This window comes from Pithys albifrons, chromosome 9 (genome assembly GCF_047495875.1).
Source record: "Pithys albifrons albifrons isolate INPA30051 chromosome 9, PitAlb_v1, whole genome shotgun sequence".
Lineage (NCBI taxonomy): Eukaryota > Metazoa > Chordata > Aves > Passeriformes > Thamnophilidae > Pithys > Pithys albifrons.
The window spans coordinates 28827007-28854297 of NC_092466.1; the positions used below are offsets into that span (position 1 = coordinate 28827007).

At 39.7% G+C, this 27291-nt stretch overlaps 1 protein-coding gene across 5 annotated transcripts in view; it reads left to right on the top strand.

Moving 5' to 3' along the window:
• Positions 1 to 14502, top strand: part of WAPL (WAPL cohesin release factor) — a 142423-nt gene extending 127921 nt beyond the window's left edge. For all 5 annotated transcript variants that reach the window (XM_071563907.1, XM_071563909.1, XM_071563911.1 and 2 more), the window contains 10 exons: positions 2628 to 2739; positions 3714 to 3811; positions 5355 to 5431; positions 6595 to 6770; positions 7056 to 7171; positions 7851 to 8012; positions 9132 to 9339; positions 10456 to 10544; positions 11583 to 11678; positions 12027 to 14502. In XM_071563907.1, the coding sequence (XP_071420008.1) occupies positions 2628 to 2739; positions 3714 to 3811; positions 5355 to 5431; positions 6595 to 6770; positions 7056 to 7171; positions 7851 to 8012; positions 9132 to 9339; positions 10456 to 10544; positions 11583 to 11678; positions 12027 to 12092 (1200 nt within the window). In that variant the 3' untranslated portion in view covers positions 12093 to 14502. The remainder of the gene's footprint in view (positions 1 to 2627; positions 2740 to 3713; positions 3812 to 5354; positions 5432 to 6594; positions 6771 to 7055; positions 7172 to 7850; positions 8013 to 9131; positions 9340 to 10455; positions 10545 to 11582; positions 11679 to 12026) is intronic.
• Positions 14503 to 27291: the final 12789 nt, after the last annotated feature.

A 27291-nucleotide genomic window follows, 5' to 3' on the forward strand; every position in this document is an offset into this window, starting at 1 on the left:
GTGTGTTCGGGTTTGTTCTGAGGCAGCTCTATTTCTTAAATTTATTTCGAGCTGTTACTGTACATGCACTGAATACTGTAGGATGTCGCAGATGGAAACTGGTTTCCTCCCAGCTGCACCATCTAGAAGCAGAGACTGTATAGTGTTTAGAGAATATTTGCAAGCCAAATGAGATGATTAGGTTCTCTTCCAATTTAACATAGTAGCAGTGGTAAGTTGAGACAACAATGAACTTCATATGTAGAAGATCAAGCTGCTTTCATGCTCCGTCATGACATACAATAAGTCATCTCTATTCTTAACAGAAGACAGGCAGAAGATGCTGACAAAATTGCAAATCTTCTGGGGGTAAAGAGAAGATCTTTGCCTTTTCAGACTCAGACATACCCACTGAGAAACAGGAGAATTACAGCAGATGTACTCCAGTTTGTGCCTAACCAGTTACATCTTCACTTTTTCAAACCTCACACAGATCAAGCTAAGATGATCAGTACTGACTTTCTCCACAGAGCGTGTTGTTTGTGTGACTGACTGTCTGGAATAGGTTGGGCTAATTTTTAAGTACTCAAACAGTATTCAAACAGTTCTGCTCTTAAAATTAAAATCATAAACCCAGAAATTGAAAAGGAGTTTTCTGTGTGTTGAATTTGTTCCAGGTTTTTTGAGCTGTCTTACAGAAGATGATAAAACCTGAAGAACTGAGCCTTCATGTTAGGAAATGGCTCTTGCCTCAGTCAGCACAGCCTTCTGTAGCTCCTTCTTGTAGCCAACTCCTCCCTGTTGCACCATAACAAAAACCTTCAGAAGTGACTTCTCTTTCCAGATGATGAAAGAGCTTTTTCTGGTTTTCACTCTTAGCATGAGGCTGAAAGCTTAAGGAAACCATGTTTTGAACCTTTGGTGTTAAAATTTTGTGGTAATTGGCATAAAAATTGGATGTAATGGATTACTTTATTCAAAAGCAAAAGGTTTGCAAGGTTTCGTTGCTTTTATTAAAAAAAAAAAAGTTCTGCCCAGTAGTACAAATATCAGATTATATTCTCCGGGGGGTTTTTGAAAGTTTTACCACCCTTTGGCCGAAAGCTAATCACCATATTTCAAATACTGTGTGGCCTTTGAGCTTTTACAGTGAAGGTATTTAGGAAGCTAACTAAATCTTTTGTAGCTGTAAAGATTTCCAAGGAGACTTTTTAATCTGCTTCTATCAGTCAGGTTTAGATTATGCATGATTTCAGGTATCTGTGTTACAATGTTTTCAAGCTTAAGCTATAAAGTGAGGGGAATCACCTGAACTCAAGCCTGGTGAGTCCTGTTATTCCCAGGATGTGCTGAGGTTTGAACTGGTGTATCAGAACATGCTGCACAGCTCAGAGTAAGCCCAGCCCTCCTTCCAAGCACTGCAAATTTACCGTTCCATGAGGGAAGGTAACTTGAGAGTGGTGAAACTCAGCTGGTTTTAATGAGATCTTATGGCTTTTTGAGCTTTCATTGTTGTATTTATGTACCATATATGAATTTATTGAGCTTATACTCATTCACATTTGCCTGTGTGTTCTCCAGGTGTTACAGAAATCTCTACTAGTTGCTTTTGCATCACTGTAAATCTATATGTATACAAATGTTTTATTGTTAATATATGCCTTTTATTAGAGACCTTTGGAAAAACAAGTTATAGTCTTGCCTTAACAAATGGTGTTGGTTTTGGTTAAAGACATTGCAGGGGATTAATTAAGATAGTCATCTAAAATCTCTTCTGCTTCCTTTTGCAGGGAGTGAACTTATCTTTGCTATAGTTCAATTTCTATATGTGTTCCTCTTTTTAAAAGAAAAGTGAATCAGTAAATAGAATAAGATTTTCTTCAGTGTTTCAGTTTATTTGCTTTATTACTTGGGTTTAAAATGAAAACACTCAATACCTATGTTGGAAGCAAATGTGTTCTACAAGCAGCAGAGCCAGTGTATTTGGGAGACAGAGGAGCTGTGTTCACTCTGGCTTTTCTTGTGTTGTTTTTCCTGCCTGGATGATTTCTCTATTTCTTTCCTCCACAAAAGAAACATGGAGACTGCTTGGGTTTTCTAAGTTATTAATAAGGAAAATTTGAAAATGCAAAGTACCTTTTTTAAGTGCCATCTTTATTTTTAAGATACACTTATTTTTCAGTCTGTTCTTGCTCCCTCTGGTGGTTCTTCTACACAGAATCTATACTTCTGTTTTTTATGGTTTTTATATGACGTGTATTTGTATGCCCTTGGTAAAACCCTGACACCTGATCCTGTCAGATCTCGGAAGCTGAGCAAGGTCAGCCCTGGTCAGTACTTGGATAGGAGACCTCCTGGCAATACCAGGGGCTGTAGGCTCTAATCCTGAGGACTTCCCTGTCACTGTCCAAGCTCACTCGGCCATGGCAGATAAACCTCAGGAGTTAAAGGGTGGGGCCAGTTCTGCGCAGGCTGTGCCTCACCTAAAATCCACTGCGCAGGCTGGAAGGGCACACCCACGTGGGGAGAGCCCTGCCCAAAGCTTCCTTCCCGAAGTCTGGCCATCGTCATAATTTGTATGATTTGATGTATTGGCTACAGCTGCCTGTGATGATGTCACTAATTCCAGAACCTCCTCACTCTTTCAGACTGGGCATTTGGCAATGGAGACGTTACTGTCTCTCACCTCAAAGCGAGCTGGGGACTGGTTTAAAGAAGAACTGCGACTTCTGGGTGGTCTGGATCATATTGTAGATAAAGGTACATTGAAGATACTGCTTTGATGTTGTAAAAAAATAGTGAATCGTAATCAGATGTTTGCTTTCAGTAATGTTCATTTTCTGTGGTTAAAAGCAGAAAAATTCTTAGTTGTGTTAAACTGCACAATTCAATATCAAGCTATTGAGAAATATTAGTGATTTTAATCTGTTGCATGAGGAGTTAAAAGTAGTTTTAATGTTAAACAGCAGGTGTATAATGTTGCATGTAATGTGCGAGATTCAAAAGGGCTTAAACTTAGAACAGCAATTACTGTGCTACACATGTTTATTTGGCACACAAATACAGCACACTTATTCTAGAGTAGAATCTCCTTTCCAATCTTCTAGAATTATATTCAGACCTAGTATTTTTTAACTAAATATCCCAGAGGAAGTCAGCCCTTCAAGAAAAAATGGTGGAGGTTTTGCTTTCGTTATTTTTTCAAAGAGATGCCTCAGGTTTTATTGAGCATCTCACAGGAGGAAAAGGGACATTTCTAAAATGAATTCTTGAGCTGAATAAAGCTTGGTCTTAAGTAAGCAGAGGAAGAACATGACTGGAGGCATGAAGTAGTTCAACTTGCACACAATTTCAGGTTATGGCTTTAGATTGGTGAAGTGCGGGGAGTGTGTGTTTACTGTATCTTTTTGCTGAAAAACAGTCCATTACAGTTAAGGAATATACTCATGTGCTAGACAATCTTTTCCTTGTCAGGAGAAAATAAAATATAAAGTTAGGCAATTTGTAGCAACAATCACAAATTTGTAAAGCCAAAATTTTAAGGATCGTTTTTTAAATTTACTTGGAGAAATGAAAAATGCTGATCGTGTCTTCATGATTGTTTGCTGGCATTCATTGCAGGTGGTAAAGTGTAAAACAACGTTGATAGCAGCTCTGAATAGCTGGTTAGTTTGTATACTTGGCTTTTGCAGACCTCTTTCTGATAGTGGAAAACAACTTCTTTTTCTATTTAGTTAAAGAATGTGTGGATCACCTAAGCAGTGATGAAAATGAAGAGAAGTTGGTTGCTTCGTTGTGGGGTGCAGAAAGATGTTTACGGGTCTTAGAAAGTGTGAGTATGAGCAGATACATTGCATTTCTAAAAACCCTTAAACAGATCTTTTCAGTGTAACATTTAGTATATCATTGCATTATAACACTATAATGCTGGGTTTTTCACAGACTGTACTAACTTTCTGATGTTTATCAGTGTTTCTGGAATATTTGAAAATTTGTTTTACTATTCTATGTGTGTGTACTGCATTCCAAGTTTATTTTTGATAAGAATAACTAAATGTAACGTGGTGCTTTTTCTTAAGTTTCCACAAAAAGCTGCTGTTTATGGATGTTGCTCTCATGGCATGAGTTTGACTCTTCAGTGTGTGTTTAGTAATAGCTGATCGTTACAGAGACAGTGTTTTCTTAGAAGCAAGAAGTCAATGCATATTTTAAGAATTGCTACTTTGAACCATCTGTGCTGAAAGAGAAAACTGCCCTGAAAGGCAAAGTAGTCCTGTCTTCAGTTAAGCATGTAAATTATGATGGTAAAACTTCTTTGAGAACTTTGAACAGAATCAAAATACGTGATACTTTTGTAGAGTTTCACTGACAGGAATGGTGAGTGTGTGCCTCTCTGCAATGCCTTGTTCTGCTGAGTTTGGTGTTTGTTACTAGTGTTACTCTGTTTTTACTGGGATACTGTAAGCAAACAGAAGAGCATTATTATGTTCTAGAAACACATCTTCACATATCAGAAAGTGACATTTGGGATCAGAGTACAGGTCACTGGGTCTCACAACACCTTAAACCCAAGTTACAGGGCAAATAGCTGCAGGGGTAACTTCTTTTCTTCACTAAAATAAAAGGACAGACTCAAAGATAGTATAAATGGAAGCTAAAAACTGAGAAAGGCAAACAATTGTTGAAGGGTGTCTGCTTAAAATTTCTCATTACGTGCCTTCCTAAGGGAAGAACTTTCAGGTCCATTTTCTGCTTTTATATGTGATAGATGGAACTACCAAGCAATAGTAGAAGAGACTTGTTTAGTGATAGAATATTCAAATTTGAACTTAAGGATGGTTTGTGTTGTAGTAAGATCCTTAGAAACTTGGGAGAGATGACAAAAATCAAAACACACTAAACCATGCAAGTCTAAGAGAAGAACTTGTTGTTTCTGAAAATTGATTCTAAATTTCAGTCAAGGAAATCCAGGGCACTTGTGAGCTATGGTTGGATGCATGATAAGCTCATTTGATGTCAAGGCCTAAAAGTAATATCACATGTATAATTGTATTTTCTGTACACACCTGTGATACTGTAGTTCCAGGATGTAGATTCAAGGTTCTGCTGTGGCAAAACATTCTTTCCCATGGTTTCTGTACTTACTCTGTCGGGTAAGGGGGTTGTATCTTTAGTGCCACAATTTTGTGTGAGTAATTACTAAAGATGATCACTCCAAGGAAATACTGCACAATGAGAAGTTAAAGTTTACACTGGATAGTAACCAAGAAATGAGGAACTGAATAAAGTGTGATAGTAGTGAAAGGGAATGCTTCTCTTTCAGGGGGATAAAGGCCCCTCCTATTTTTAATATTACTTTCTCTTTCTCTTTTTAGGTAACTGTGCATAATCCAGAAAATCAGAGCTATCTGATAGCATACAAAGACTCGCAACTCATAGTCTCCTCAGCTAAGTAAGTCTAAAAAAAGAAAGAACAAATTGGCGCAACCTTTCATGTGATAGGGGAAAAAATAAATAAAAGGTTATGCCAGAAGATTCTAGGGGGGAATAACCCCACGATTTCCACTGTTGCTTTCCATTAAGTAATGCTGAACTTAATTAAGGTGAAGGTATCTGCAGACTACCAGTGTGTAGTGCTGCTGCTGTTGGTTCTGTAGAAGCTGTAAACTGTGGGTTCAGCTCCATCTGCACTAAGTCAGTAGGAACACAGGGCAGTTTGTGAAGCTGCATTTATTTACTGTGTTTTCATTATGCTTATATGTTTACTGAAGGGGAGCATAACAGAACTGACAGTGTAAGTAAAAACTGAAATACTGAAATTTTGTTCTTGGCTGTTCTACCTGGCAGAGATTCTTGTACAAACACCTCTAACCCATTTATGAATCTGGGTGAGGTCTCAGTTGGCTGGTGCAGACTGTCTGTCCCTTGTATTGCTCTTCATAACAGAACAAATGAAGCTGAAAATTTGACTTCCCAGACCTCATTGGAAAGATAATTTAATGGTTGTAGCTTAGATATCTGTAGTATTTTTTTGAATTCAAAACAAACAAACTTAAGTTTAGTATGCTATTTAGACCAGTATATATTTTTGACATTTCTAGTTTTATTTGTAATTGAAATCAGTGTGGGGGTTTAACATGAAACTAATGTCGTGCAGTAGAATCGTGCCTACTAGGAAGTCCTGTGTCATTTCTTACAGCATGGACATAGCTCTGAGAAGAGAACAAGAGAACATTTAGATAACACTGTCAGAATTATATTGTGCCTTGATGACCAGAGGATATGAGAGGCTGGGTTTGTAGGAAGAGAAGATATCTTTTGTTAGACCAAATGTTGAAGCTGGGAAGGAAAATTAACTGTTGCTCTTTGAAATACCAGGCTGATAAGGCTCAAAGCCACAAAGCTTTCCTGGTTTTTGTTTTCACAATTTCAGTTGAACTTATAGAAGATTTTATAGGGGATAAGTTCATTGTCTCTGTCTACAGACTGGGCATCTGGATATCAGAAAAACTCTACATAAACTCTGTTTGAGCTTTTTTCCTGCTGAAGCAAGTATTCAGGTGGAATGTTCTGTATGTTCTGAAGACAATTTTGTTTTGCATCTTCTCCCTGCAGAGCCCTGCAGCATTGTGAGGAGTTAATCCAGCGATATAATCGTGCTGAAGACAGTATCTGTTTGCCAGACAATAAGTCTCTGCCTCACCAGAATGTAACTAACCATGTGGGCAAAGCAGTGGAAGACTGTATGAGAGCCATCATTGGGGTCTTACTCAACCTGACAAATGATAATGGTAAAACAACAAATAAAACATTAATGTTAACTTTTTATTGTACTGATTAGGGTTTTTCCATGTACAGTGCAATTAAGCAGTTATGTATGGTAGCTGCTTGCTTAGAGCCACTAGTAATTTGTCTTTGCAAGCTGGGTGGGTAATTGCAGGTGTAGTGTTCGAGGTGTGTACTTAGGCTGAGAGAGGCTGGTTTGTCCTTAGAACCAAAAGGCTTTTATCAATCTGCTTACTATTATGAACATGAGTATTTTCAAAATTGACCTTCTGAACTCTCTTTGTTTACAGAATGGGGTAGTACAAAAACAGGTGAACAAGATGGTCTGATAGGCACAGCAATGAATTGTGTGCTTCAGGTTCCAAAGTTCCTACCTCAAGAACAGAGATTTGATATTCGGGTGCTGGTAAGTCATTGTGTTTGTTGCAGTAACAGGAAATGATTTGCTCCCCTCTTGTGCATTGAGCTACACTGATTCCAAATTAAGCAGTAGTTTCCTCTACAGTTTTCATTGACCATATATGTGTATGCTTCATGAGCTACTTAAAGTTTCTGCAAGGATTTGGTGGGTTTGAGGGTTTTTTCCTGTGTTTGATGGGGAAAAAAGTGCACTGCTTGGTGAACAACTACTTTTCAAACATCTTAATATCTTTTCAACTTTGGAAATATGATGTTATTGTTTAGATAAAGGTTTTGTCAGATTTACCTCACCTTACGTAAAATGGATCAGTGTGGCCTAAACAGCAACAGTGAAATTGTGTATGTGAAGGATCTCTTAAGAACATAATCGAAAGGCTGGATGCATGAAACCCTAACCTGTAAATGAATTTTCAGCTCCAAAGATGTTTTGATGTTCAGAATTGGAAAAACAGATGCCTGCATAAAAGTTCTCATGTACAGGCACCTCTGTTTTGCCAGATATTCCTTTAAATCCTGTTCCCTTCATTTCATAAGGGTGTGTTAGTAAGTTATGTATCCTCAGAAACATAAGGCCTAAAGAAGACATTTATCTGGTATGGGGTTTTTTTTGCTAAAATGTCTTTTTTCGACATGTGCAATCCTTTTTGACTCTCCAATTCTTGCAGGGCCTGGGTCTGTTGATCAATTTAGTGGAATACAGTGCCCGGAACAGGCACTGTCTGGTCAATATGGAGACATCGTGTTCTTTCGACTCCTTGTGCACAGGCGAAGGAGACGAGAGCCTGAAGATAACGGGGCAGATTGATGCTGTCCAGGCTTTAGTGCAGGTAAGAACTATTTGTCCTGTAATAGCTACAATTCTCAGTATCAGAGTGTCCAGGGGGAAAGGAGAACTCGGCAATGAAGATGTGTCAGGATTTTTGTTTAATATTGAGTAATACAGCACAGTGCTGCTTACAATTTTGACTTTAGCAGTGCTATTACAGAAACAGCTTTCCCAGTAAAAGACAGTGGTATCATTATTACAGATGTCCAAAGGCTGCTCTTATGTCCTTAAGCTTTTTTGTTCCTATACAATTTATTTCTAGTTTTATTGTTCCTAAATGGTTTAACTCAACTTTTGTTTCAAACCTGTAAGCTACTTTTCTCTTACATACAGATGTAATGACTGTGGATGTGAAACAGCGTTCTTAAATACTGAATTGACTAGCTTATTAAAGAGAAGAAATCCACCAATAATTTTGGTGAATGAGTTCCACTAAAATTAAAAACTTGAAAGGAAATTACAGACTTTTTATTTGAGTTAATTTTATGGATGCTGTTTAACAGTTTTATTTAACAATGTGGAATAACTGTCCAGCAGCAGACCAGAAAAATTAGCAATAAAAATAATAATATTAAATATCTTAATGTATAGAGCTCAGCAGTATTTGGAAGTGGTGGTTGTATGATTTGGAAAATAATTCACAAGATATAAATGCACAATATGAGATGATTGGTTCATTCACATTCTTGCCAAGTCCTTTTAAATTCTTTCTTCATATTCTTTCTTTTTACATACCAAGGTAAAAGCAAAGAAATACAAGACCATTGTAGCTAGCATGAAAAGAAAATGAAAATTGGTAGAGAACAAAGTTGGGCAGGAAATTATGGCAAATTTTATTCTTCAAGCCATGTCTCAAAGAAAGCCATTAATTTACAGAGCCCAAGAGAAGCCTGGCAACTGGCTCAGCACTGGGGAGGGAAGTCTTGCTGTGGAGCACAGCATTGGTGTTGGGACAAATTATATTTTCCTTTGAAGAAGAAAAGGCTATTGTAAAGAAAAGTATTGAAGACTTACTGTATTAAGGGGTGAATTGTGGAGGGGAAATAAACTTTCCAATATTCATTCAGCATGTTTAGGATATAATTTATAATGGAAATTATCCTGAAATTCTCTCCATTAGCTATTCCTGGAGTGTGAGCGGGCGGCACAGCTGGCCGAGAGCCAGACAGATGAGTTGATTAAAGAAGCTCCTACTGCTCAGCATGATAAGAGTGGGGAATGGCAGGAGACAAGTGGGGAGATACAGTGGGTCTCCACAGAAAAGCCAGATAGTACTGAAGAGAAGGATAAGAAGGAAGAAGATGACGAAGAACTTGATCTTAATAAAGGTACGTTGTCTGGCTGTGATGAGCTCAGAAAAGGCAAAGAACTGTGTGATTGCATGAAGTCCTACCTTGTCCTCTGCTTCCTATCTACACACAGTCTCTTGGGGTGAGATTTCCAGGTGAAACTGCTGCAGACTTCAGAGCTGAAGTACGAGAAGTGGCAGAAGTTATGCTACTTTTTTTTTTAATAGTACCTTTTATCAGTTTCTTAAAAAAATCCAAAATAAACAAAAACCCCAAAAAAATAAGAGACCCACAAAACCCAAAACCTTTTTAGGGACCTTGTCTTCTGAAACAGTCCTTGTAAGTTAGGTTTTTTTCCCAGGATTCTTGTTTCAAGCTACTTTCAGGGTTTGGGTTTTTTTCCCCTTCTCTCTCTATTTGCATGTGTGCCCCTCCTCTGTCCCCACCTTCTTTGTGTCCACATCCTCTCACTCCATCACTGGTATGTCAGGTATCTGTGTAATGCCTTGATGTGCTGCATCTGTGGTAGCTTGTTCCAGGAATTGAGTATCTCCAAGCTGTGATGTAGTTTGTCTCTGGAAAATGTGTCAGGTCTGAAAGACCAGTTCATGTTGAATCTTCTAATAGTAGTTGCAGTGTATTACTTTTAATAGTGTTTTAATTTTCTGTTCATAGGTGTGCTATATTATTTGCTCCAACCTTGCTTTCTATCCTTCATCCTTTTTGTAGCTCCAGTAACTGGTGTCTGCAGTTATTAGTAGTTTGCAAAAAAATGCTGTCATCAGCAAAAAAAGTGCTATGTCTGCTGTCCTTAACACTGTAAACTGTTTTGGGGGAATTCTTCCCGGCCTATAGTACCACGTGCAACATTTACATTGGTCGTTTGGTGTGTTCAGCATAAAGTTTGCACATTGAAATGGCCAATAATAAAATACTATCCAGCAGAATGAGTTGAACATTTTGTTTGTCGAGAATGTGCTGCTGAGTCAGTAAGTAGAGTCCTTCCCGATTCCTGCCTCTGAAATCTCAGTCCAAAAGCTCGTTTTGTTTGAGAAAAAAGATTTCTGGAAAGCGATAATGAAAGATTGTATTTGAAGCAGTAAAAGGCAGCAGCTGCTTAGAGAATACAATACACTCGGTTGTCTCTTTTTACAGCTCTTCAGCATGCTGGGAAGCACATGGAAGACTGCATTGTGGCCTCATACACAGCTCTGCTTCTAGGCTGTCTCTGTCAGGAGAGTCCAGTAAGGGAATAAATTGCTCTTAAATCTAGTATAACTTTTAGTGAAATAACAATTTGCTGTATTGAAAAGGGGGTTATTAAATTCGGCCTCGGTGTGAACAAGTACATTGATGAAGCTACACTGATGTGTGCAGCTTTGTGAAAAGTTGCCAGAGGTATTCTATCCAAAACAAATTTTCTGAACATCAGTGTGTTTCAAAAACAGTTGGAATTGAATATTTAACCTCTTTCACCTCTCTCTCCTTATTTGTAGCCAGAAAAGAATTTCAGAAAGGCAAAGGAAAATTGGCACGCCTGTGCTTTCTCAGTGGTTTTAATAACCAAGTTACCATCAGTCTTGTTTATTCTTTATCAGTCTGCTTTATTTTTTTCCTCCCTTGAAATTACATGAAATTGTGTGTCTCCATATTAGTTCAAGATGATTGCCTCAGATTGGAAATGCATATCAGAAAGCTGAAGTTGAAAATATGGAACTCTAATGACTGAGAACTTCATGAAGTCTCCTGTCAAATAAATGCTCAAATGAAAATGAGGTTCAGACCTGCCCTCCAGCCTTGTCTAAATGTACTGCGGTGGCAGAAATGGTCTTTAAGGTGCTTTCTGTGCCTTTGGACTGAGTAGTGTCCATACAATTTTAGTATTTGGAGTGAGATTGTCAATAAGTTCAGTAATTCTCAACTCTTAACAGTTGTAAATGGACAGTCTCTCCATGTCAGAGCAGTGATCTGGTTGCATTTTTAGTTCTTGATAATCTTGTGGGTCCTGGGGAGGCCTGATAGTCCATTATTTTTTCCTATTTTTTAAGGAAAAAAACCAAAACCAACAAATTAACAACAAAAATATTTTAGCAATTACTGTTTTCTAGAAACATAAAACTGTAAACATGAATAGTGCTTGAGAGACTTAAATCATAATGACAGGAAAAGCCATTTTAATAATTTTGTGAATATACTTGTCTTATTGCATGTCACATGCAGAGTACTATAGTTCTGTGTTGGAAAATATTTCCCCAGTGTAAAAAGATTCTTTTATTTCTTAGATCAATGTGACTACTGTGAGGGAGTACTTACCTGAAGGGGACTTCTCAATAATGACTGAAATGCTCAAAAAATTTCTCAGTTTTATGAACCTTACTGTAAGTAATATATATTTTAAAGTGATTTATATAGATATTTTTGTAATTGTGTTTTCTGTTAATATTTCATACATTTTTAGAAACATTAACATTTTTCAGTTTGTGTCTTCATAAGAGCACACGATAACTCTGTTTTTAAATACTCAAAACCCATTTGTCTGTCAGAATTTTCTGTCATTATATTGTGTTTTTTCAGGAAAATACTTTTGAATGTCTGCCTGAAACTAGTTCCTTTTACTGATACGTAAATTTAAATACGAAAATTCTGACATTAGAGTAGCACTCAAGTTTTTTAACAAGGTGTTACAAATGTGTGTTTGTTACTTCTGTTTTCTGTTCCATTTCCAGTGTGCTGTTGGAACTACAGGCCAGAAATCTATCTCTAGGGTGATTGAATACTTGGAACACTGCTAGATACTGAACTTCCGCTGCAGGCACTCTAATGCTGGAGCTACCCTTAGACAAAAGAAGAAGTCATGAAAGACGTCCTTGAAGGATATACCAAGAGCATTCATCTGTGTCATTCGTGTTCGGATTTTTAAGGCTACCTGGTCTCTTAACCACGCAGTCAGCATTTTCTAAAAGACAGTTACTACATCAATCTGCAACTATCAAAAATGAGGGGAAAAAGGTTCTGAGGAAAGTAAATAAAGAAACCTTGCTGTTTATGATGCAGTGCAGTATTTAAATATTTTCGGCAGGGTTTACCCTCCCTATCTTTTTTTCTTGCTTTGTTCGTGACAAGTTTCAAGGGGAAGAACTTGCTGCTGATAGTACAACTGCTGTTTACTGTTGAGCCACTGTTTCATGCCAGCCAGGTGCAAAGGCAGCTTAGCTACTGAGGTATCAAACAAATGTTCTAATAAAGAAGTTCTGGACAGCAGCACCGCTCCTATTTGAGTTTAATTTGCTCCTGCTTTTTTATTACTAGATAATTCCAAAATCATAAGATATAAATTTTTAAATACTTTTGTGATTTTAACTACTGTCTATATTTAAAATTTGTTGGAATCCAAAGAGGCGAGGATTGGATAGTTTATTTTTTATACTGTTTTGATTGAAATTAGGTCGTTGAACTATTTCTCAGTTCTAAAACTACCGTGGCCCATGTACTGTAACCTGCTAGACCATAATGCTTTGTAGTTCCAAGAAGCATGCAGCCCATAAACACACAAAGCCATTTGAGGGTATGTTATCCACAACAGAAATAGGAACTGTAAAAAGTTGTGCCCTGTTTAAAAATTAAATGAAATAAATAAAGAAAAAAAAATTTAAAAAAAGATACTTAATCCCAGGGTAGTTTACACTTCTAATAAGCAAAAACTTTTAAATGCTGATTTAATTTGTTTCAAGGAATAACTCAAGGTGTGTTTTATAATGTTCAATGCAAGGAATTTGGATGCTTTAGGGGGGAAGAATTTTAAAGAAGCTAAAACACCAATGGGGATTAATGTTTCCAGCTGACATAATCTTTCTATTTCATTCTTCTGTAGTATGACAAAGTTGAAATGCATACAACACAAAGCCTTAAACTGCTGATATAGCTAAGATTTTGTTCAGTCTGAGGTCTAGTTCACAGCAAAGCATTGTGTTTGAAGACTGAAGTGGAACAAAGAATCCCAGAAAATACATGACTTTTTTTAGCAATTTTTTTCTTGCACTCACTATTCAGACCAACAGAATTGGTAATTATTTTTATTAAGGTGGTCTTGAATATTTGCAGACTGTTCTGAGATCTGCTTCGCTGACATTTTTAAATACCTGTATAGGTAGTTACATCATGTTACTCCATTGAATTTGTAAAACTTGAAGCCATAAGAATATTAGTTCTGTGTATAATGAGGGGGAAATAACAGGAAATCTAACCTGCTTTTAGATCTTGTGTTATCTCCGTGTATAAAGTTAAGAACTTGTGCTTTTGTATCAGTGCCAGCTGTAAATTTTTTACATACAGTGGCTGCCTTCTATGTCTTCCTATTTTTGATAATGCAGATTGTTGAGAATTCTGTAAGGAAGTAACTGATTAGCGGCAAAAATCTTATATTGGTCATACTTTTTTGCATTTTCTCTCATCACCTTCTAAAACTTAGTGTATCAGTGTAACTTAGAAAAGTTTTTGAGGTTGTATTCCCCTTAGTGTAAAAAAAAACCCAAACCAACAAAAACAGTATTGAGAGAGAGGGAGAAGCTCTATATGAATTATATATATCAGGAGGAAATTATTAAATATTTTGCCCATCTAGTTTTCTGATGTTAGAGATTTTCACTTATAATGGGATTTCAATTTGGTTATATAGTTTTCCGTGGAGAGATGGTAAGAGAAAAGAAAAAAATCCAAATGTGATGATGGGGAAAGCAGGGACAACTACCTTTCTTTGTTACACTGGTAATTGTTTGGGAATTGATTTACCTCAGTGTTTAACAGTTTTTTTAAAATGTAACTAATTGTCAAGCACTGACAAATGCAGATACTTTTTTTTGAGGGTGGGGGGAGAAATCACCCTGTGAACTGCAGTGCATTTTTGTGTGTTAGACCCTCAAATAACTCTGCATTAAAGGGTACTTGAGGCCAACTTGCAAATTAAAGTTTTAAAGTAACTTTTTTCCATTGTAAATATTTGTGTAAATACTCTCAATTGGAAATTAGAACAGTAGAGTACTTTTCTGAATCCAATCCTATTTTTATTTTATACAGTATTTCTCAGCTGTGATCTTTGGAGCAAAAGCCAACGGCAGGAAAAATAGTTTGTACCAGTTTCATGAAGTATGTCTTTGGGTTTTTGTAAATAATTTTAACTCAAATAAAATTGCTACTTTCAATACATATCTTGTCTTTTAACATGCAATAAAACACTCGTCTGAGTGATTGCAGCAAGAAGGCAGTGTCAGGTAAATTCCTAAAAAGAAATAATAATAGTGGAGCATCCTGAACGTGGTGCTTTGCTTTTCACTTACGTGTTGGAACTACGAAATTCAGTGCCTGGACTTGAGGCTGTGGTCAGTCAAAGCAGCCAAGCGTGGAAATTGTCTGGAGATGGTGTGCTGTGTCTCTTGATGCATTTTGGAGTTTTCTACAGAAGTTGCCACTGATCTTTCAGTCACAACTCTCAGGAGCTGTAGTCAGAATAACAAAAATGTGGCAGAGCATGGGGGAAATGTGGTGTTTTTCACATTAAGGTGGATGTTAATGGCTTCTTTCTGCAGTGAAAAATGAGGAAATTACCATGAGTGTTGCTCTGTTTCTCAATTAATATGAATGATGCTTTAATTTCAGGATGGATTTTTTTTCCCATGGATTTTTCCTTAATTGGTACAACTAGATACGGGTACAATATGCAATAATTCATGAGCTGTAAAGTGAGTTGAATGTGATGTGTCCTCTCATTGCCACTTCAACAAGCTTCAGCATAATGTAACTATTTCTGTGCTGTAAAGGAATGTTACTGGAGTCTGAAATACGGAGCAGTATGTTGTTAGTATATGATTTGTGGTACTGTAAGAGGCAAATGCAGCTTTATGTAAGCAAATGTTTAAAAAAAAAGTCCAGCAAAAATATTTCCTCTTGGTTTTTTTTTTTGGTAGTTATGTAATGGAAGCATTGTGTGTGGATGCTTTGAGATGACATCAGCATGGTCAGATTAACAGGATAATTGTGGAGCTTCTTGGGAAGATTTGGGAGTAATAGCTTGTCACATAAATTATTTCCTTTTCGGACTGTCTTGAAAGACTGTCTTGAAATGCTTGATTTGCATTATAGCAAAGTGATCTGGCACAATGTGAGGGCACTGATTGATCAGGAGCTTAACACAAGAGCTGGTAGTAGTGCTGGAGGTGATTTCTTAAGCTGGCCTGATTGAGCTGGTTTTGTGCTGTCAGTAGAAGGTGTTCACAAAGGTTTAAAAGCTTCGTTCGTTCTTCCCTTCAGGCCAAGTATCCGTGCCAGGCACACAGCTGGAGTGGTGCAGTTCTGCAGGGGGCCGAGGATGCTGCACGGCCCCTTCTGGGTGGGCGGCAAGGGGACAATGGGATTCTCTTCCCGGCTCTGTATTCTGAGTTCACAGAGTTCACAGCTGAGCTAAGCTCAGTGCTCTGGGGTGTTAACGTTGTTTTAAGTGTTTCTGTTAAAGAATGTTCTAACAGGAGTTCTTTCCCTGAAATGTGTTTTTGGGCTCAAGTACTTCACTGAATTGATAAAGATGTTTTAGGTGTCAGATGCACTTCTGAGTGTTCTGTCTTCCCTCACTTGTCCTATCTGGAAGTCACTAATGCCTGCTTTGAGTAAGCAGAAGTCAAAGCATGCTTGTTTAGCTGGGGCTACTACTGAGCAAACCCATGTGGCTTTTCCAGTAAAGTTTCTTTTCATGAATATGGTACTTCTTTTGTTTAAAGGGTATGGAAAACAAAAATGTGTGTTAGAGTTGAAAAGGTAAAGAGGGCTTAGGTATCTGCATTAAGCCCATCTTTATAGGATGGCCCATTAATTGTGGTTTTCAAGATAATGAGATTGGAATTTGCCCTGAATTCTGCTAGCCACGTGCTTTCAAAAACAGGCCAGTGTAATTCTTGATACTGCTGCTTCCCTGCCTCTGTGTAGTATGTTAATTTGTCTTTGGGTAAAGGACACTACTGGATTCTTTTAGCTACATGGAACAGAAGCCTTTCATACGTATTCTTTTTTACTTGCCCTAAAGGTCCCCTGTCTAAGGGACTGTAATTTATTAAGATGTTTGCAGCATCACTAGGTTCAGATAGTCTTACTGTAAATAAAAGTGAAACCATTATAAATAATGCAACTGCCAGAAGTCCTTACCCAAGGATGGATTGGTTTACTTCATGCCACAGGATCTTTGTTCCAGCTGTGAAAACTGAACTTCACCTGCAGTTCAAGGTTAGGCCCTGGGTTGCCATACTTGGTGTGATACCTCTGGCCCTGACAACAGGCATTCTGGGGATGAGAGCATGGAGTAAGGAGCCCCTGGCAAAAGCGGTCCGTGTTGTGAGGGAAGTGACCTGCACTGGAGACAGCTGACATTTGAGACAGACATGTCACATCTATAACCTCCTGTCTTCAAAGTGTATCTCTGAGTCTCCTAACCCACAACTCGAACTTTGTGTCACCAGTTTGGAGAAGTAATGGCCAAGGAATTTATTTCTATGTGGAAAGTTAGACTGCTAAATAATGAAGAGTTGTGCAGACAGCAGTACCTATTTCCTTTTATGCCACCTTGTAGACTCAAAGGGGGATCAGAATTATTTAGAGGAAGGTTCACTGAATTTTTGCAGAGTAAAATTAGGTGATAAAGAAAAGAGGACTTTGCTTGGAGTAAAGGAAAGAATAATACAAGTTTTATTTTATTTAGATCTGCTGTTTTGTGTGGAAGTCCTTCTAAGTTTCCTGTATTATAAGAGAAGATATAGTTGTGTGTCTGCCTTTAGTTTTTTAAAAGTGGGGAGGAAGAATGTTAGACTGGAGTGTGAAGTGGATGATTTTTATTCCACCTCTAAAGCTGACCTTGTGATTGTGTCCTAGAACAACAGTTCTGCGTTGGTCAGATGAGTGAATAATAATAACTTATGTGTGTGTTTTTCTCTCCGCTGAACTTTCTAGCTGTGTCGTTTCATCCATTTAAGGTGAATAAGTGAATTCTCACCACTGAAAACATGGATGAGAGACACTGAAAAGAGAATGTTGTTCCAGGGGAAATATTGAAGTCAAAGGTGCACCAGAGTGTTAATGTTTAATTGGGGAGATGAATATTTACCACTTGGATAATTACTTCTGTTAAAGACCCAAACCAGACTCCTTCAATGGATTCTTAACTTGCATTGTTTTCTCCTTTAAATATTTAATCAGTAGGAACCAAAACCTGAGAAAAACTGCAAGGGCTACAATTTGAAGTTAAAAAAACAAACACACACACAGGTGCTGTAAATAATTTTACTTTTTCCCAGCCAGTAACTGACACGTATTGAAATGTGTTTTAAGTAACCTGTTAGATGGGAGAAAGGCTTGTGAATGTGGCTGTGGTGTGTCCTAGTGCAGTTCCTGCTGTTTGGTGTCCTCCTGCATTTCAGTGGTCACTGGGTGGGAAGGAAGCCTTGAGGGAGAAATGTGGGTATGTATGTTCGTGCACACGCACGCACATTATATTTAGTTATTTTGTTTCTCACTGTTACCAGTACATAAGGCATGAAAATCAAGGTGCAGGGCATTACTGCAGAGGTTTGAATGAGAAAGGAAAGGAAGTTTGTGTCAAATGACACCATTCAGGAGCCATGTACACACCTTAATGCCTCTGGGAATGATGCCAAAGATGTAGAACTATGGGATTTTAATCTTGGATGTGTTGTTGGCCTCTTATCCCAAACCTATGGCTGTCAAAAGCATTTTTGAGGCAATAAGTTTTAAAATATCCAGCCTAAGTTGTTTTCTGATACGCTGTTAAATTTATCGTCTGTTGGAAAAGAAAACTTGCAGTAAGATCAGTTTGTGTCAGAGCTTTACTCTGAGGCATGAATTTAGGTTCAAAGGGTTGATATTCAGGCTACTTAGCCTCAAAAAGTAGTCCAGTGATGTGTTATACAAACTGCTGTAAAACATCTGGTGTCATTTGGTTGGCTCATATTTTAAATTTTATCTTCATTTCACATGGAATCTCAAGGCAAACATTTGTTACTCAAAAATGTCTAGGTTAAAGTGCTGTAATGAAATTATACTTCAGCAGCAGAAATGGAGCATTTTAAATTAAACAGAACTGATGCAATTATTGTTTCTAGTTTCCTTTGCCCTAACTAGTTTTAAAACCTGGTGATAAATTTTTAGTAAGAAAACATTTAATCTTTCTAATGGAAAAATCCAGTTGGAATTTGTGTGCTGAGTACATTCATGCATTTCATGCATATCATACATCCAGTTTTAATATTAAGCTTCATCTTGCAAAACAATGTTTTTTGTTTGTGATGCCTTAGATCACAGTGAGAGTCTTAGTGAGGATTTTCCAAGAACAAGTTTGTAGCTGTTTGATCCTGAGTAATCATAAAGTTCCTTTCTCCTTGTGTAGTGTAGGTTATAATGGCTATTCAGTTATCATTTTAAATGTGAGACAAAAGCAGGCATACAGAACTTCAAGCCATTTCATGTGTTCTTGTACAACATGAGATTGTTGGGGCAAACCAGTGCTGTAGAATGATTTGTTAGTCTAGTATAAATCCAGTCAAGGACTGTAAGTAAAACTAAAATCATTGTGTTGAGAGAGCTAAATCAGTTTTGATCCTCCTCACAAGAAGACATGACTGTACAGCTGTCCTGGTGGTGTTGTGCAGTGTTAAGAGATTTATACAAAGACGAAATATATGCTAATTCTATGTAACACTGGTGATTAGCCTTCAGAAGTTCCAGGAGAACTGGTTTGTGCTGTTTGATTAACATACATAATGTAGCTTCAGCTTTTTTCAAACCTGAAAATCACTTGGAATGTGCTTTGTTTTTTGAACTTTGCTGCCTGGAACCAAGTGAAGTGGCTCCTTAACCACAGGTATCTTCATAATCCTACCCTTCTCTGTGCAGATTTTACCTGGAGACAGTTTTCAGAATGCTCAGCTCAAAAACTGATGTTGCCAGCTTTAGTCTGTCCTACGTGATGCTCCTGTTCTCTAATGCTGAGCTCATCGTGGGTACCTTTTCCTGGGAGAAACCTTCAGCAGATGCTACATGCTCAGCCAGACCCGCAGTACACTGGCCTCAGCCTGAGGATGAGGTCAGAGCTCGGGTAGCTTGGCCTGTGGCCAGACCTGTGTTCTTGGAATCCTCTGAGCAGGGGCTCGGGGCCAAACACATCTGAAGGAGCTGGCGCGGTCAGAAGGGGTTTGCTGAGGTCTCTGGACGTGTCTGTCTCAGGCTGTGGCTGTTCACAAAGGAGGAGTCTGAGGTGGAAGTGGGGGAGGGCACCTGCTCCGGCTTTTTGCACTAACTGCTGTCATATGTGAGATGCTGCCTAGTCTTGGTACGTGGCTTGACTTCCCAAACGAGTTGTATGCTTAGAGAGGTGGAGATTCTCTCTCTCTCTCTCTTTCAAACAGGATTTTAGGTATATGTGAGACAAGGATATCTGGAAGAGCAGGACTGTTCTGCACATTTTAGTCACTCTTAATTGATGAAGCTTCCTCAACACCAGTAAGTGTCAGATTATTTCAGAAGCATGTGGAATTGTTGATGTCCTGGAGATAAAATAAGAATTCTAGAGATTCAGACTTGTGAAAGAAAAGGATATTTCAACACTGCCATGCTAAAAACTTGTCATCTGCCTGTGGCCAACAGAGGGGATGGAGAATACCCTTCGTTAACAAGCTTTCCCTGGAGATGAAATCTGAGGCGAGGTCTGACAGGGCGAAGAGGAACCATCATCCAAGTTATGACATCAGAAGCCACATCAACCTCTGGGTCTGGCATGTGGTTTCACAGCACTTCCTGGTCTGAAGTGTCAAGTATTTCTTCAAAAGACAAGGTGCTACTTAAGGCTTTGAGGGTCTCCAAATGGGAGCAATTAGCCTGTGAGTGTCTCACTTCCCAAATGACATTCCAGGGGTACTGCTTGCTCTTTAGGATTAGGTTGCTGCCTCCCAACATACTGCAAAGCCTATCACCTGCAAGCCATTGCCATGGAGATTGCATTCACTCCTGCACCATAAGCAACTTGTTGCAACACTGAAAACTTGGCAAAATAAGCCTAAATTTGTGTTCTGTTCTAAGTTAGGTGGTGCAGTGTGTAACATCTGCAAACATGATGTCAGGCTCCAGGTCAACACTGGCACTAAGCTGCCAGGGGCTTTCCTTGGAAGCTGCTTTGCTTTCTTCCGCTGAATGCAGGTAAAAATTATAGTACATGGCTAAGCAATCTCTTTACATCATTGCCTACTAATCTTCCCGTATCTTACTTCAATAGCAGCACTGAAGTAAGGTTTTACAAGAGAGTAGTCCTTTGTAGGAGTACCTCAGAGTTGTTTAGCACCAGGAGGAAACATTCTAGAATTTCTCTTCTTGTCTGAGGGAGAGTGGGAAGGAAGGGGTGGAAATCATCCTGATCTACTGAAAAGACTGTTAAAATTACTAAGTTTCAGGATGTTGAGGTCTGTGTCCATCAGTCTAAAGTCCAGGCTGCTTAATAGCACCTGGTTTATTGCCCACCTTTCCAGGGCCAGTTCCACGGAAATGCTGAGAAGACATGAAATTATGAATCCTGAACTTTCACACCACAGGAAGGACCAGCACTGATTGCACAGTACCATGCAGTGGTAGTAGAAAATAAAAGGTGATTTACTCAGAACTGAACTCACCAGCCATGATGTGCAGTTGTAAGAAAAGATACTTCCTAAGTTATAACTCTAGTTGTTGGAGATGCCATGAAAAGTGTGAAATGCATAATCTCTTGCTGTCAGTGTTTCAGAATAACCATCATAAACATCAAACTGCAAGGAGCAAAAGAAAGGTTACATGTGTTTTGCTTTTTACTTGCATAGGGAGAAAACCTGTAGGTCCAGCAATATTAGCAACACAGTTTCAAATACATCTTGCTGAATCAAGAGCAACAAGTGTTCCTCTAGCATGTTTCATTCTGACTCTTTCATCCTTTTAGAAGCACAATAACTGTTGGATCCATGTTCTGCTGTCTCCTCTGACCACCCCCCTGCAGTTGGTAAGAGCCCCCAGGAATTATCTTGCTGGGTTCCTGTGGCTCTCAGTGCACTGGAAGGGCTGTTGAACTATGTCCTGTCTCTGCGATGCTCTGCCCCATTGCCCTGGGGGAGAGCTGAGCTCTGCCCTGCTGAGCATGTAAGGGCAGAGGAGGTGAGTGAGTGTATTCTTGCTTCCAGAATGCTTTATTTATGCAAGGAGCTCTGAATGCCCTGGAGCCCTTCCTGCGGATGCAGCACAGGGAGAGTGGAGGAGCTCATTGCTGCTCAAAGCTGTTGTACTGGTCTGTGCTGTTCTGGTCACACTGCCTGAGAACTCCTGTTACTGCATAACAGGTACCACAGTCTGGTCAGACTGCAGGAGTGTTCAAAGATCTGAACATATGGATTGTTGGAAGTAATGTGGGATTTGGGATGGGAACATGACGTTTTATGAATGGCAAAGTCTTAAATTGTGTCTTGCAGAGGGTTAAACAGATCATGAAATATGAGAAAAGCCACCACACTTGCTGGAGTTAACAAATGACTTTATGAAAAAGATGGTGCATGAATGTAGGGTGTGTGTGGTGCTTCCCTGCAGCACTGCTACTTAAACACTGGATTTACTAAGGAGACATCACCACCAGTGTCTGCCAGATGTGCAGTTCTCTATTCTCTTACTGTTTGTCACTATTTGCAGAGGATCTGAAGACAGAGAGCACATTGACTAAAAATAGACTTCTTGGAAACTTGGTGGAGGGAGAAGTGTCGATGAGGTGCCAGAGTCAAAGGAAGAACTGTGTAGATGTGAAAAGAGCTGACTGTCAATGACTGTCAGGCCCTGCTGGTGTGGACCAAGAGCCCTAAAGCAGCTCAGCAAGTGGCTGTGGTTTATTACATGTCACTTAGAGTTGGAACTAAAGGAGAGACTGTGACCACAAGCTTTCAAAAGGGCTTCAGAAATAGTCCTACTAACCACAGGCTTGCAAGTTTAGCTTCATTCCAAAAGAATTTGTTGAAAGTTATACAGTATAATAAAACAGAGGCAGCTGATTAAGTACTTGACTAAATGTTGGGGGAACAAGAGATTGCTCTTAAAAACACCAAAGGAACTTGTAAATAAGCACAGACGGGTGTGACACAGTTTAATGTAAAACTATGCAAGTGTTCGTTGAAAGAAACTCAGGAGATCATCTAGTCCACACTTGTGCTCGTTCAAGCTTCTTCAAAGCGTTTGTCTAGCCAAGTCTTGAAAACATCTAATGATGGAGATTTCACAGCCTCTGAGTAATACACACCAGGGCTGTGGCACTCTTCTAGTGGAAAAAAAAAAGCAAGAGTATACTTGTCAAGTTAAACAAATAATAAAAAATCAAGAGTTTTCACTAAAGCTTCCTACAGTCCCTAAGCTATGGACAGAGCAACAAGTACTCTGTTGGACTCATGACCTTCAATCCAAGGGCTTAGGAGAGCTGAGCAGAAATAGCAATCTCATCCCTGCAGGAAAGGAGGACGTGCTGAGTCCCCAAGGGCCATGGGCTGAGTGCTGTGCTGGTTTAGTGGTTCATGATTGACTTGATAAGAGGAGTGTGGTGGGTGGGAGGGGTGATGGACTGCAGGCCTTGGGGGTGTTTGGGTGTTCCTGAGAGTCAGATACAGCCTGATGAAAAGCTCAATGAAGCTTGTCACTGATAAACATGAAATAATGCACATGAGGAAAAATAGTTCTATACTTTCTGCAGGTTAAACTGCAAACTACCTGTTCCTTGGAGGATGGGAGTCTGACTATTCAATTTCATCAGAGGGCACAAAGACAATTGTCAAGTTAGGTGTTATTAGGAAACAAATAGAAGAAAATCTTTGTATCACAGGATGCATCCATGATGTTGCCTTGTTTTGACCTCAGCATGGATTTCAGGAAACAGCAAGACAGGCAGATACAAAGCTCAGCCTCTTTATCTTCCTTTCTTCTGCTTTATACCCTGAATAACCAGCAATGTAGAATAGCCAGAAGAGGTTAAATAGTCCTAAATTTTTCACCTTGAAGATGAAATAATGACTGAAGATACAGGACTGGCAACAGCAACAACAACAAGAAAAGTCAAACATGATTTGAAAAATGTAAACAGGAAGTGACTGTTTCTCCCAGAACTCCCCTTTGTTCTTATAACAGGGAGCCCAGTGCAATTGCCAGGTAACAGATTTTAAAATAAGCCAAACACTTTAACACTTGCTCCCCCACAATCCTGGGAACAATTCACTCTGAATTTTTGCTGCTCAACAGTAGCCTTTGCAAACCATACAGCTGAAATGCACAGCAATGATCTGTCTCCAAGAACTGGACTGTCCTTTCAAATCTTGCAGCAGCCCCCCCCATACACACACACTGTGCCCTTCATTGGTGGCAGCACATGTGCTCTCCAGGGTGCACATGCTGCAGGAGCAGCTTTACTGGGAGCCTAATTCCTCAGTTACCCAGAAGTGTCCCAGACACCACTATGGATTATCTGGGTTTAAAGGGTCATGTCCCTGTCTGACAGTCCTGGAGTGGCAGACTGGCCGGGTCCAGCCTCCCTCATGGAGCAGCGAGAGGATTTCCACCCCTACTGCCAAAGCACTCTGCGCCCTACAGAAGGATTTCCTTGCTACTGCTTGGGTAGCAGCATGGGTCTATTCCCATTTCTTCCATAGTTTTGCTATGTATTTTCCAGACCTCACTGTATATGCATTCATCCACTTTCTGGTTCTGTTCCATCTCTAATTTCTCCTCACCTCTCTGCTTTCTCCCAGCCTCCACATGCCTACCAACCCCTGTATAAATAATTTGTATTCTTTTCAAAAATAACCCAAGTCCCTTCTGTATAATCTGCTACACTCAGATTGCATTTCCAAAAATACTGAACAAATGCCACAGACATGCTGTGGCAGCAGATCTTGCTCCCACTTTGACCCGGGGTAGAGTTCCAGCTACTGCTGGCTGGAGATGGCTTCAATTCAGTGGTCACACATATACCCTTGAGCGCTTCGGGTCACATGAAACCAGGCTGGGGAGAAACCTCCTTATCCAGCCTTTGTGCTGCTCCCTGCTTGGTTCATCACACATGCTTTTCAGAGGAGCTCAGCTTTTTCTTTAATGCTGTTTTCCCTGCAGCTTCCTTGGAGTGACAGGGAGGGAGCTGGGAGATGCATGTCCAGCCACAGGAATCAGTGAGGGGGCAGCCAGAGCAGCTGGCACGCTGCCATTCCCACTGCCAAGTACGGGGCTTGGGGCAGTCAGTGCTGGGAACAGCATTTCAGAGCCCCATGAAGTGCCCACACTGAGCTCAACCCCTGCACTGCCACGTGCTGCTTGTTCTCAGCCTGTCCAAGGATGTGTGAGGCCTTCAGCATAGTTAGGAAAGCCGGGCTTTGAATGACACTCCCTAAATTTCATTGGATATGGAAGTGTCACAGATTCAAAGAGCTGCTCACAGAAATGTATACAGCTCTGGTGTGAGTCCAGCTCTGTGTTAATTATTAAAGAGTGGTGTTTTTAGTCAGTAGATTCCACCTGTCTGAAACCTTGTTCCTATGAAAGTTCATCACCATGTCAAGTATTTCATTAATTTTCACCTCTATTTTAAAGGTGTTGCTGCAATTGGTAGAAATGTTTCTAAAACCCTCCTTGATTCCTTTCCTGTCCCCTCCCCATGGCAAAGGCTGAAGAATGGTTGTGTGAGTTTTAGCCAAGCTTTCTAACATCACAGAGTGAGTGGCAAGTTTGCCCGGGATATAAATATAAATCCTTAGAAGGGGGAGGCAGGAACAGTTGGTTTACAAGAAGATGGAGATTCTCTCAAACAAATGTATAAATGTCTTAGGTACAACAGTAATCTGTTGTTCTGCCAGTGTATACTTTTAAAAACAAATTAAAAAATAATTGCAACACTTGCAATTTTTCCTACAAAATATATAAAAATCCTTAAACAGTTGGCAGCTCTTAGTATCATTACCACGACAACTTTTAAATCTTGCTAACTTCTCTTCTTACTACCTCGATTTTTTTTTTCCTTGCTATTCTTTCTCCAAGAAAAGTGACCTGTTGACTGGAATTCTATGTAGTCTGGAATTTTCTCCACACACAAGGACCTCCGTCATCCATTTCTAACTCTGAGTGCACTTTGGGCTGGACTGTGACAAAGTAGAGTGGGCTTAAAGCAGGTTACCCTCAAAATCTTGTTTATGAAGAAAGAGAAAACCAATCACATATACAAAGCCAAGAATTTATTGTTAATGTAGTTGAAATCTCAAGTTTAATCTAAGAATCATTGTTAACCCAGACTTAATTGTTATAGAAAAAAACCCCACTTCTATACACAAAGAATTGCAGTAATGATGAGAACACCAAAACAGCTGAAACTGTTATACTGACCCTGCCACTACTTCTCAGCGACCTGAGGTTGCTGCCTTTAGTGAGATGGTCGGGGTGCTATGGCTGGTCAGCAGCAAGTGGGGTCTCGTGGCTGGGAAGGATGTGATGATGGCTGCATCTTTCTCATTCCAGGATTCACTTGGGGTCTTTGTTATGTTTGCCAACAGGGTTTCCCACCTTGTTGCTTCCTCACTGGTTTGCAACCCACATTTAATCCACATTGACTATACATTATGTATCTTGCGTATGCGAGAAACTTTTTCTTCATTCTGCTACATGTGAAAAGGTGGTTTTGTCTAACTCTTGGCCTGTATTTTTTTAATGGAAAACAATTGTTTTGTTCACAGCCATGGGGTTTCCAGTGGCAAGCCTGTCCCCCATCTTTTGTCATCTTATGCCTGTGTTCCTCCTCACTGTATTGTGTCTCCACCTCTCAAGGCCTCTGCTGTCAGCCCAGGTCTGTGTTTCTCCATGCCACATCATTATGTTGGTTGTATCTTGTTCTGCAGAGAGCACAACTTGCTATTCCTGTCTGTACACAACTGTGGCGGTGCCATACAAGGATAAGCAAAGGTAAAAACAAATCACCCATGACCATGTGGTCAGAAGGAACAATGCAGGTACAGCTAAGCCAAGTTAAAAGCAAACTTGCAGGCAGGTCAGCAAATTCTCTGCCAAAGCAGGCAGGGCGTGACTCAGTGCTGAGGCCTTGCAAATTCAGTGCAGAGCATGTGGGCTGGCCCTGACAGTGGCAGTACCTGACCCAGGGCTGCAGGCAGGAACTGCAGCCTCAGCAGGATGCAGGGAGTGCTGCTGTAATGCTACTGTGTCACATTCCAGCTTCAATGGCAGCAGTGCCTGCCCTGCTGACAGAAACAAGGCTGTACAGGTGCAAGGCAGCAACATCTGAGATTTGATTAGTGCTTACAATAAAAGAACCCAGCCTGGCATTATGGTCTCGCTCCAAGTTGCCCGGGCAGATGCTTGAGTGGAAAAATAGCTTTCTGGTTAGATCAGCCTGTTCAACCCAGGGAATTGAGAAGAGCCCTCATTATTAAAATAGAAGGCAAAATGAGGCAATTCCTCTGTCTGTCAAATTACTGGGTAAATTTTCTCAGAGTCTTTGCTCCCTATACTTTTTTAGATTTTGTTACCTCTGTCCTGTGAGAGTAAAATATTCTTGGCAGAGGAAATGCTGTTTTTCACAAGAACCAAGTGCCAAGCTTTTAAAAATTAATACAATGTAGAAAACTTGCTTTGTTTTTGTAAAAAGGTTGTCAAAACAACCCTCATTTCAGATAGATTTTTTTAAAGTAATACTTGGCTTATTTTCAGAAGCTATGCCTGGTTTTCACTGGAAGCATCGAGAGGCTGGGAATTTCCCTGTGGCTACAGTCGGACTGTGAATCCAGGGGTGGGAAGCATAGTCCTGGTGTGCCTCCAGCCAGGAGGGGCTGGTGGCTCAGCTTGGCAAGTGGGAGATGGTGGTTTGTGCTTGGCCAGAGGCCTCTCAAGCAACTTGGACCAAGTGTC